Source organism: Ranitomeya variabilis, chromosome 6 (genome assembly GCF_051348905.1).
Source record: "Ranitomeya variabilis isolate aRanVar5 chromosome 6, aRanVar5.hap1, whole genome shotgun sequence".
Lineage (NCBI taxonomy): Eukaryota > Metazoa > Chordata > Amphibia > Anura > Dendrobatidae > Ranitomeya > Ranitomeya variabilis.
Genome location: NC_135237.1, coordinates 415,829,203 through 415,841,738, shown reverse-complemented (window position 1 = coordinate 415,841,738; position 12,536 = coordinate 415,829,203). Strand labels below are relative to the sequence as shown.

The 12,536-nt window shown below is 42.2% G+C and overlaps 1 protein-coding gene across 2 annotated transcripts in view; it reads left to right on the top strand.

Annotated features, from left to right (window-relative positions):
* The window catches only part of EMILIN2 (elastin microfibril interfacer 2), a 112,708-nt gene that overhangs the window by 89,264 nt on the left and 10,908 nt on the right, over positions 1–12,536 (top strand). For both annotated transcript variants that reach the window (XM_077270308.1, XM_077270309.1), the window contains 2 exons: positions 6,424–6,459; positions 8,684–8,815. In XM_077270308.1, coding sequence (XP_077126423.1) covers positions 6,424–6,459; positions 8,684–8,815 — 168 coding nt within the window. The remainder of the gene's footprint in view (positions 1–6,423; positions 6,460–8,683; positions 8,816–12,536) is intronic.

Sequence of the window (12,536 nt, the reverse complement as noted above, 5' to 3'; positions counted from 1 at the left end):
GACGGAGCGAACTAATCAGACCTTGGAAACTTATTTAAGGTGTTTTGTTTCTGCTGATCAAGATGACTGGGTTGCCTTTTTGCCACTGGCCGAATTTGCCCTTAATAATCGGGCTAGTTCTGCTACTTTGGTTTCTCCTTTCTTTTGTAATTCGGGGTTTCATCCTCGTTTTTCCTCTGGTCAGGTGGAGCCTTCGGATTGTCCTGGAGTGGACGTGGTGGTGGATAGGCTACATCAGATTTGGAATCAGGTGGTGGACAATTTGAAGTTGTCTCAGGAGAAGGCTCAGCAGTTTGCTAATCGTCGTCGCCGCGTGGGTCCCCGACTTCGTGTTGGGGACTTGGTGTGGTTGTCTTCTCGTTTTGTCCCTATGAAGGTCTCTTCTCCCAAGTTTAAGCCTCGGTTCATCGGTCCTTATAAGATCTTGGAGATTCTTAACCCTGTATCTTTTCGTTTGGATCTCCCAGCATCGTTTGCTATTCATAATGTGTTCCATCGATCGTTATTGCGGAGGTATGAGGTGCCCATTGTTCCTTCGGTTGAGCCTCCTGCTCCGGTGCTGGTGGAGGGAGAATTGGAGTATGTTGTTGAGAAGATCTTGGATTCTCGTGTTTCCAGACGTAACCTCCAGTATTTGGTTAAGTGGAAGGGTTATGGTCAGGAGGATAATTCCTGGGTGGTCGCCTCTGATGTTCATGTGACTGATTTGGTCCGCGCCTTCCATAGAGCTCATCCTGATCGCCCTGGGGGTTCTCGTGAGGGTTCGGTGACCCCTCCTCAAGGGGGGGGTACTGTTGTGGATTCTGTTTTTGGGCTCCCTCTGGTGGTTACAACTGGTACTGGGTGACTTTGGTGGGTTGCGGTCTCTGGTTTCCACCTGTCCATCAGTGGCTGGGTGTTTCCTATTTAACCTGGCTTTCCTGTCATTCCCTTGCCGGCTATCAATGTATCAGTGTGTGTCCCTGTTACCTGCTCCTAGGCCTTCAAGACAAGCTAAGTCTGTATTTCCCTGTTTCATGATTGCTTTCATGTTTTTTAGTCCAGCTTGCAGATATGTAATTCTCTGCTGCTGGTTGCTCTAGTGGGCTGAAATTACCACTCATGTACCATGAGTTGGCACATGAGTTCAAGTAATTTCAGGATGGTATTTTGAAGGGTTTTTCAGCTGACCGCGCAGTTCACCTTTTGTATCCTCTGCTATCTAGCTTAAGCGGGCCTCATTTTGCTGAATCTGTTTTCATAACTACGTTTGTGCCTTCCTCTCATTTCACCGTCATTATATGTGGGAGGCTGCTATCTCTGTGGGAATATTTCTCTGGAGGCAAGTGAGGTCTGTTATTCTTCTGATAGGGGAAGCTAGATCTCCGGCTGGCGCGAGACGTCTAGGGGCCCCCCAGGAACGTTCCCCGGCTACTGTTAGTTGAGTGTTGAGGTTCAGGATCGCGGTCAGCTCAGGTTCCATCACCCTAGAGCTCGTCCTGTTTTTGCCCGTGTTATGTTTACAAATTCCCTGCCATTGGGAATCATGACAGATCCCCTGCAGCTCCATTTCTGATATCAAGTGTGTGTACATGCCGGCGCCAGCACTTCACAAAAAAGGAGGAGGGACATTCCCTGGGGCTGCGTTGCCATTCTGTTTTGATGGCCGTGGAACTCCAGGAAAGCTTCCTTCGCAGAGATGTGTGCAGCAACCCACCCCTGCACCCGGTGAGCAGAAGCAAAAGAGGGGCACCCTACCTCTTTGCTTCTGCCTACCAGGCCCCATACACCAGTAAGGGTAATAATGCCCTGATGGCAGCCCTGGGCAGATCACAGTTAATATGTCCACAGAATAATCTATTATAGATAGTTCTGGGCAGCATATCATCCTGTGTGAACAGTACATGTGCTGCTGAGAACTATGATCTTTTAAGCAAACCAAACCAAAAGGTTTCACCCAGAAAATTAGAAAAACACAATTATTGTTTATGACAATCTTGCAGTGTAAATGCACCCTTATTCTTCAGATGTGAAAGGTGCATATACATTGAGTACAGAAAATATTCAGACCCCTTTAAATTTTTCACTCCTTGTTTCATTGCAGCCATTTGGTAAATTCAAAAGTTTATTTTTTTTCTCATTAATATAAACTCTGCACCCCATCTTGACAGAAAAAAAGTAGTAATTTTTGCAAATTTCTTAAAAAAGAAAAATTGAAATATCACATGGTCATAAGTATTCAGACCCTTTGCTCAGTATTGAGTAGAAGCACCCTTTTGGGCAACAATGATGCAACAAGTTTTTCACCCCTGGATTTGGTGATCCTCCGCTACTTTTCGTTGCAGATCCTCTCCAGTTCCGTCAGGTTGGATGGTGAACGTTGGTGGACAGCCATTTTCAGGTCTCTCCAGAAATGCTCAATTGGGTTTATGTCAGGGCTGTGGCTGGGCCAGTCAAAAATGGTCACCGAGTTGTTCTGAAGCCACTCTTTTGTTATTTTAGCTGTGTGCTTACGGTCATTGTCTTGTTGGAAGGAGAACCTTTGGCCACGTCGGAGGTCCAGAGCACTCTGGAAGAGGTTTTCATCCAGGATATCTCTGTACTTGGCTGCATTCATGTTTCTTTCAATGACAACCAGTCATCCTGTCCCTGCAGCTGAAAACGCCCCCATAGCATGATGCTGTCACCACCATGTTTCACTGTTGGGATTGTATTGGGCAGGTGATGAGCAGTGCCTGGTTTTCTCCACAAATACCGCTTAGAATTATCACCAAAAAGGTCTATCTTCATCTCATCAGACCAGAGAATCTTATTTCTCATAGTCTGGGAGTCATTCATGTGTTTTTTAGCAAACTCTCTGCAGGCTTTCATATGTCTTTTACTGAGGAGAGGCTTCTGTCGGGCCACTCTGCCATAAAGGCCCGACTGGTGGAGGGCTGCAGCGATAGTTGACTTTGTGGAACTTTCTCCCATCTCCCCACTGCAACTCTGGAGCTCAGCCACAGTGATCTTGGGGTTCTTCTTTACCTCTCTCACCAAGGCTCTTCTCCCACGATTGCTCACTTTGGCTGGACGGCCTGGTCTAGGAAGACTTCTGTTGGTCCCAAACTTGTTCCATTTAAGGATTATGGAGGCCACTGTGCTCTTAGGAACCTTGAGTACTGCAGAAATTCTGTTGTAACCTTGGCCAGTTCCTTTGACCTAGTGATTCTCATTTGGTCTCACATGCACTGTGAGCTGTGAGGTCTTATAAAGAGAGGTGTGTGGACTTTCCAAATCAAGTCCTATCAGTTTAATTAAACACAGCTGGACTCCAATGATGGAGTAGAACCATCTCACGGATCACAAGGAAATGGACAGCATGTGACTTAACTATGAGTGTCTGAGCAAAGGGTCTGAATACTTATGACTATGTGATATTTCAGTTTTTGTTTTTTATAAAATTTGCAAAAATGTTTACACTTCTTTTTTTCAGTCAAGATGGGGTGCAGTGTGTACATTAATGTGAAAAATTAACTTTTTTGAATTTACCAAATGGCTGCAATGAAACAAAGAGTGAAAAATTTAAAGGGGTCTGAATGCTTTCCGTACCCACTGTACATGTGCAACAGATGTGGTTATCCCACAGGCTTCATCATGCACCTATAATACATAAAATCGATATAATCGTTCATCACCATCTAGCTACTTTTTCAATGGTGAAACTTACACCGACTAAAAGAAAACAATTAATCTCTTAGAAATGTTCAACATCATTCACTTTTTCGGTGACCACATGGTTGTATATTTATTTAACTTTACGGTCAGAGAGCTTACCTCTGTAGTCACATGTGTAGACTGTCATCCTATATTAAGCAGAGCATTTCTCAGAATAGCTGTGAAGGATTTTGCCAGCACTTATCCAAATACAGCATTTAAATAGAGCTGAATTACTTATTCAAAATAATATAGAACACAATACTGCCATTTTACTTTATGCTCATAGTGAATTTTTTTTCATTTCAATATTCCTAGTCGCTAATTGAAATTGGTTATTGGTATTATCCGAAAATAGATTATTTTTCTCCCTGTAGCTTAAAGGGGTTCTCTGGCCTTAGAGTACAAGTCTGAAGCGACTCTATGTGACTGCAGACTTGTGAATTCTTGAGAATCACGAGGATTCTTCAGTGCTGGGGGCAGGCGGTCATGTGACTACAAGTTTGTGATTTGCACACTTCCAGACACATTCTGACTAGTTATGTGTTCACATAACACATTTGCATTGAGCGAGCCCATGCACGTCTAGATGGCACATGACCATTTTATGCAAATCACATATTAGCGGTCGTGCTCCCGGTATCGGAGAATCCTTGCGCTGTGAGGATTCACAGTCTGCAGTCATCTAGAGTCACTGTAGACTTGTACTCTAAAGGTACCTTCACACTGAACAACTTAACAACGATAACGATAGCGATCCGTGACGTTGCAGCGTCCTGGATAGCGATATCGTTGTGTTTGACACGCAGCAGCGATCTGGATCCTGCTGTGATATCGTTGGTCGGAGCTAGAAGTCCAGAACTTTATTTGGTTGTCAGATCGGCATGTATCGTTGTGTTTGACAGCAAAAGCAACGACGCCTGCAATGTTTTACAATGGTAACCAGGGTAAATATCGGGTTACTAAGCGCAGGGCCGCGCTTAGTAACCCGATATTTACCCTGGTTACCATTGTAAAAGTAAAAAAAAAACCAGTACATACTCACCTTCTGATGTCTGTCACGTCCCCCGGCGTCCACAGGGTTACGCGCTGCTGCTCAGAGCTTCCTGCACTGACTGTCAGTGCCGGCCGTAAAGCAAAGCACAGCGGTGACGTCACCGCTCTGCTTTAGGGCCGGCGCTTACACAGTGCAGGGAAGCAGACGCCGGGGGACGCGACACACACCGGAATGTAAGTATGTAGTGTTTGGTTTTTTTTACATTTACACTGGTAACCAGGGTAAACATCGGGTTACTAAGCGTGGCCCTGCGCTTAGTAACCCGATGTTTACCCTGGTTACCCGGGGACTTCGGCATCGTTGGTCGCTGGAGAGCTGTCTGTGTGACAGCTCCCCAGCGACCACACAACGACGAAACAGCGACGCTGCAGCGATCGGCATCGTTGTCTATATCGCTGCAGCGTCGCTTAATGTGACGGTACCTTAAGGTCAGACAACCCCTTAATGACTTTACAGTATATAAATAACCATCTGTACCTTACGACATTTTCTGGCTAAATTCTGACATCAATATTTGACTCCAGCTCTCTGTAACCGTGTCTCTGCTCAGTGAGAAGCGGGTGGTCCATCAGTGATGCCAATGTAACCTCTGTAAACTACAGTTCCCTCAATCACCTTGCGTTCTTCCCCATACACAAATGACTCTAGTTACACCTCCAACTACTCTGTGATCTGCTATGGGCAACGGGAAGGGGGAGCTGACGAATGGCGACACGGTGCTGTACATAGTTATATCAATAAATACAATGGGCATTTTTTTGTTTTTGCACTTCAGTTATTTCCTCCTCATTTTGTCAAGAGGTATAACTTATTTTCCCCATCTATATAGAAATTTGAGGGCTTGATGAGTTGAAGTTTTGAATGACATTTATATTACCATCTTACCAGGCAAAAATTACTAGGTAACAAGATTCTCCAGCTCTTTACTATTACAGTGATACAATTTTCGGGTACATACATTTTGATTCACTGTGTGGGGAAAAAACATGTATATCTTAATAGTTCAGGTGAGTATGCATGCAGCAATACCAGATATGTTGATTATTTTGTTACAATTTTTATTTGGTTAAAAGGAGACAATTTAAACTTATATGTATTTTTTTTGTTAATGTTTTTAACATTTTTAATTCATCCATTTAGGGGACTTGAACCTGTGATTGCTTGATCACCCATAAGGCACACTGTCATACTATGGTATTGCAGTGCATTATGAAATCATGTCTCATACGACATCCACAGGCTGAACGTGATAAGAGAATTCACATGGCAGGCATAGTAGCCTTCAAAAGTCTCTCTGCCCCCATGGAAGCCGATCGACACCCCTCGATCATGTCGTGTGGCCGTCAGCAGCGACGGCTGTCATGTTAAAGACTTTTAAATGCCACTGTCACTCTTCACAGTGGCGCATAAGGCGTTAATCTGATGCGAAATAGCTCTGATCATATTGATTTGATTTAGATTTTTCATTTCTTTATTCACTTTGCATTTTGTTAATTGATAAAAATAAATTAACACATCTATTTTTTAAAGTATTTTTACTTTTCAGCATTTTGTCCACACCTGCCTAAAACTTTGCACAGTTCTTTAATTTAATGGATTTCTTGTTTTCTTATTCATATGATTATTTCAGAAGCTTTACTGCAAAACCGATACATCTAAATATTTAAAATATATTTTTTTTTACTTTTCAGGTCAAATATCAATCAATACATTTTCAGAATCCAGAGGTAATACATTTTTATATGATAACCATTCATGACTTCAGAATCAGTTTGGTGCAATATGATCTAACTTTACTTTCTACAAATGCTGTGATATCACTATACCGTCCTCCTTCTACTCAGAAAAGGCCGTTTCTTCATCAGTATAATACAGTGTTGGCTTTTATTCCTTACAGCCGCGAGATTCATGTAATTCTACTGTCTTTCGTGGTGAGCTAACATAACTTTACATGGAGTTGTTTTGCTATGGACCACAACAAGTCTTTGTATGGTCTTATTTAACCCAGCTGGAAAGCCCTTTGTGGGATTAATTATCGGAGTTGATGTGAGTTTCCTGTTTTTCATAACACTTGCCAGGTCAAAAACCTCTGTCACAAACACATCACAATACCCACATATGTATTACTTTCAGACCGCTTGTAGTATTTTATCATTGCCATACATCACGCTTTGTTTTCCACTGGCTTTCAAGGGGTTTTGGAATTGTAAATTCCCATTTTAACTTTAGGTAAATTGCATACAGCTCAATAAAGAAGTATATAATCCCAGTCCAGATAAAATGCATGCAATCATTTATTTCCAAACGAAACCTTCTTCAAGAACTTTAACACATATTAAAGTTCAGTCAAAGCTAATATCAATATATCATTATTATAATTTTTTTTAATATTTATTTTATTCTTATTTATTATTATAGCGCCATTTATTCCATGGCGCTTTACATGTGAGGAAGGAGGGGTATACATAATAAAAACAAGTAGAATAATCTTGAACAATACAAGTCACAGCTGGTACAGTAGGAGAGAGGACCCTGCCCACGAGGGGTCACAATCTACAAGGGATGGGTGAGAATACAGTAGGCAAGGATAGAGCTGGTCGTGCAGTGGTTTGGTCGATCGGTGGTTACTGCAGGTTGTAGGCTTGTCGGAAGAGGTAGGTCTTCAGGTTCTTTTTGAAGGTTTCGATGGTAGGCGAGAGTCTGATATGTTGTGGTAGAGAGTTCCAGAGTAGGGGTGATACGCGAGAGAATGATGACGACCATTTTTTTACATTTCTAGAGAATATATATTTATTATTATGTCGTATGGATTCATTTTACTTGTACCCAAAACTAGAGTAAAAATGCATTATTTGGTTGTCGTCATACCCCAAAACAATTAAAACTGTTTTGGGTGCACATACCAATCTTGTGTGTTCAGGAATAGTTCTGATGCTGTGGAACTTGCCAATCACTCCTTTGGAGTCTATGGTTTTTCTTTATCAGCACAGCATTCTGTCAGCACTGTTAGAGCTGGAACTTCCATTCCTACACTTCTCAGGATTTCCTGCCATTGTCAAATGTTTTGCTACCCTTAACTGGAAGCCCACCACTCTGTTATACTTGTAGGCAGTTTGAAAGATAGGAGAGCGAGAACAGAAAGACTAGGTCCCACCACCACTTCCTGTAATCTGTATCGGTATCTCTTGCAAGAGACGGATTACACTTGACCATCAATTTGGAGTATTTTTTTATTGGGTAAGACAAGGGCTATCTAATGTGAAGGGGTATTTAGTGTCTCAGAGTGATAATGTATCTGTATTCAGATATCAGCCTGCAGGCTGAAAACACTGAGAACCTGTCAGCGGTTGTGGGGTTAAGAGTATGTATGTTGTGCTATAATGCAGTGTAGTGTGAAGAGGCAGTGATCACACAGCAGGTGGGGGCAATTCATGAAGGCCCCAATTTATCAATCAGTTTCCAACACAATTCTGTTGTAAAACTGAAATTTTGCCACATTTTCACGCAGCTCGTAGTTGCACAAAAATATTGCGACTTTTCGCAGTTTAACACAATTCCTGGCCAGCTACACCCACTTTTTAAAAACTAGGCATAGTTTGGCAAATAGGGGGCGCCGCCGAGTACATGTAATCGCTTCAAGATCAGTTACACCACAATGGTACCGTATATTCCATTAGATTTGATGTATCTTACTCCCAACGCACCGTTTATCAAGACTGGAGTGCAAGATGGATGTTTTTACAGGTGCGGTTCACTATAACCTGTCCAGAGATGACAATGGAGGTTCAGATCTGCACTTCAAAATGTTCATTAGCCTTATGTCACTAGAGATCATGTAAAGGTTCCGTTGACTTGGTGAAAGTTTTTGTAGGATTTCTAAATTTAATGTGTGAGATATTGAAAGGAATAATCTACATGACTCTGACTGTTTCTTATTTTTGCTTTGTTAAGGTGCAAGTGCTACAACTGTACAGATATCCTTCTCTGCTGGGCTCGCTGGGAAATTAGGCAATTTTGAAGTCGGCTTCATTCCCTTTAATAATGTCCTGGTTAATGATGGCGAGCATTATAATCCTGAGACAGGTAATGTTCTGGAACAAGACCTATAAAGTATATATGGACACTATCTGAGTCGAAATTGTAGCACAATATTATTTTACACAGTTCTGCAAGATATTTATCACCGATATTCCCACATAAACACACAGGACTGTGGAACAAGATGGTGATTTTTGCAGCTTTGCGTTATAATCACACACTGCAGATTTAATGTAGAAACTTCTGTGACTGAATTCAGTCCATATATGTGAATGGAGCTGTTGCTGCAGAAGGATCATGGTTGTCTGCCAGCCCCATCCAGATCACTGGAACAGTCTCAAAAAATTCTCCAACTAATTTGAGTTGTATAAATATATTGCTTGCTTGCAATTTTGGGTTTTTATGTAAGTTGGAAGTTGGAAAAGGGTCTGCTAAAACAAAAAAAAAAACAATTTGTCACTGATGACCTCTCCTGCCGCCTTGCACAACTGCTGAGTTGTGCAAAAATATTGCGATTCTTAAAGGTGTTTATTCCAGATGTCTGAGGTGAGCACTTTGATGAATTGGCCTCTTTGAGTCGTTTGGTTATTATTCTAATTTTAAGAGATGAAAATACAATTGAGATGTGAACATTTATGTTTCTCCTTGTATAATAATTCTGACCACTAATAGTTGCCCAATAATTAGCTTCACTTTTACTTTCTTAAATATTCAGATTTCAAGGTTTTTGATTGACCGAGAGAACTGTGATTATTCAACAATAACATTAATCATCAAAAATACAAATTGCCTAGTAATTGTGCACACAATTTAGGTATCATAGAGAAGATTGTCTCCTCCCTTGGACAAGTTGCTACAAGGGCAAATCTGAGTATTGTAGAACTTACGGTGATTGTGTAAACCATGGTCATCCTTTCCTTCGCTGTAAGGAAAATGTTTTCCACCTGCTGCTTCGCCACCAGAAATTCTCCTCGCTTCTGCATATATTATGATATCAGGTAGTGCTACTTCTGTTCACTCGTCCTTGATTCATTTTATAATTTCTTGTGGTTCATATCATAAAACTATAAATTATAAAATGGTTACAAGCTCTACCAGAGGTCTGATCTGCTACACATATACAGTATATACTGCTCATGTTGGTTGAAATTCTGTTGGGAGAACTTCATAAATGTAACTAGCTGTGACCACTGCACCTCGTTGTAACTCTCATCTTGAAAGACACAAATCAAAAACTTCTTTGGGGAACAAAAACAAGTTTGCAACTGTTTAAGAAATCTGGTACAGATCCCTGGTGACCATTTCCAGGAGCTCCATACACCAGATATGCATCAGTCCAGATGTGTCCAGAGGGCTTTTTCTGAATGGTATATTGTATAATAGGGATGTGAGAGCTGCTTCTGGACTTCATCATTTCTAATATTCTATTCAAGTGTCAAGACCTCCTGACTTCTTAATTAATGGATGTGTTTTTGCTTATTATTACATTTTGCTTTCCCTGTTAAATTTCACGAACTGAACTCTTTCTGAAATGTGACATTTTGTGTAAGGATACAATATGCAAAAGACATAAGGTTGCAATCTCTGTCCAAAACTCTGCAGGTTTAACAGTTGAAGAAACATATTTTATTGGGCCTGAGTCTGGTTAAAATTGCTAACTTTCCCGCTAGCGTGGTCCTTCATCTGGCCGAAATGGGGTCATGTTTCTTTAGTAGCAAAAGAACACATGCCGTCTCCTGCACTGCTTGTATGGATCACATTAAGCTACAACTTCGGCCACATGTCCCTAATGACTACAACGTGCAGCAGGCCCGTGGTTGGGGAATGAAAGTAATGTCAACCATAAATCATTCTGCGGTTCTTGTTTGTAGATCAGAGGGTGTTCATTCAGGCCCGTTAGCGAGCAGTATGACATTACCCATTTTACAGAGATGTGTTTGTGATGGTAAGATACAGACTCTAATGTGATGACCATATCATGCCTGACCAAGATGGTGGGAGTTGTTACAATGCAGTAATGGTATATAAATGCCTCTAACCGGTCAGTTGCATCACTCCTGAGACCCATAAATAGGAGTTTCCTGTGGAGTCACTTAGCATCAGTCATTATTACTTCATCGGTGTGAAGTGGGAGTTTGCCATGCTGGAACACTTAACCAGACGCCTGAGCATGAGTCATTGATTATTCCACTGCTTTCCCTCTGACTGTGGCTATATACAGTATGTGTTGCCTCTTACCTTTATTTGCTCATTATGCAGAGTAAATGTGTATAATTCTTAATCAAGAGGCAGTGTAAACAGCATGTATGGGTCGTTCGCTGACATAAGACATGCCTGGGAAGATTTATCATTCATATTTAAGCATCGCTGATTTACAACTGACGTAAGAGACTCCTGACAAGGAGTGTCCTGTTCCAGATTCTAGACCAAATGATTGTCTCATGGCAGATATTTGCAGAAGCTGCAAGACATCATTATGTAGTGGCTCTGCTGATTGCTAGAACGAAGAGGCAACAGCGCAATGAAAATGTCGTGCCACTTCATTTCAGGGATGACAGTCAAACTTTTTTTTAAAGTCCTATTGCTGCTCTGCAGTAATAAGGGTTTCTTCAAGAGGGGAAAATGCTCTGCTCTGATCTTCTGGAGATTGGGGCAGCAGAACACTGTGCATCTTAACCTATGGTGAGATGCCAAATGCAGGGGAACTAAGACAATAGCATAGTGAAAGATCAGTGATAGATAGATACTGAGGGGATTCTTACTATCTATCTATCTATCTATCTATCTATCTATCTATCTATCTATCTATCTATCTTCTATCTAACTATTCTTACTATCAGTGATAGTAAGAATTTTTTTTTCTTTTTCTTTTCCTTCCTGCATATCTTCCCACCATAATTCTTTGATGCTAATACACAGTTGGCTTTTTCTGTCCATTTGGATCTGACTATTTCCTGTTTGTATTTTTGCTTCTGTGTGTCTGTGATCAGTCTACCTGCTGCCCCTCCCTCCTGATCACACCTGGCCTATTTCATGTACACTTGGCCTGTTATAAATTCAGAGACACAGGTCTGTCTGGACCGTCAGAGGTGTATCTAGCCTTTCCTGCACCCGGGGCAAAGGACCAGTTTGGCGCCCCCCCCCCCCAAACCCCATAATGTCCAGATTGGTGCCCCCATAATGTCCAGATTTGTGCCCCCATAATGTCCTGATTTGTGCCCCAATACTGTCCTGATTTGTGCCCCCATACTGTCCTGATTTGTGCCCCATTAATGTCCTGATTTCTACCTCCATCTGCATCCCCCATATCATGATATGTTCCTCAGTCTTTCATCCAGCTGCCCCCCTGGCTAAGGCTTTGCTTCACAGTCCTCAGACTCACAAGTGACACATACCCATTTTGCGTAGCCCCTGGCCGCTGCTCCCTCCCCCTCCCCCTATCATGCATGCAGGCAGGCTCATTTCAAAGTTATTCATTCAGAAATGATTCTGAAGGTTCGGTCGGTCGGTGTCTTCAGACTTCAGCTCAATTACCCGGTCCCCGTGCCCGCGATCTGGAGCACTTACCACCGGCACCGACGTCACCGTCCAATGCAACACTACACCCGAACCGAACACTGGCGCAACGAACGAAGCAGCAGCCTGTCACATGCTCAGTGACGTCAGCCGCTGCTGACGCTTCCCTGATGCGGAAGTGCCAGTGGCGGTCAGCGCCTCTCAGCGGTTGTCAGGGGTGCAGGCGCTGGCTTAAACTGAGAAGGGAAGG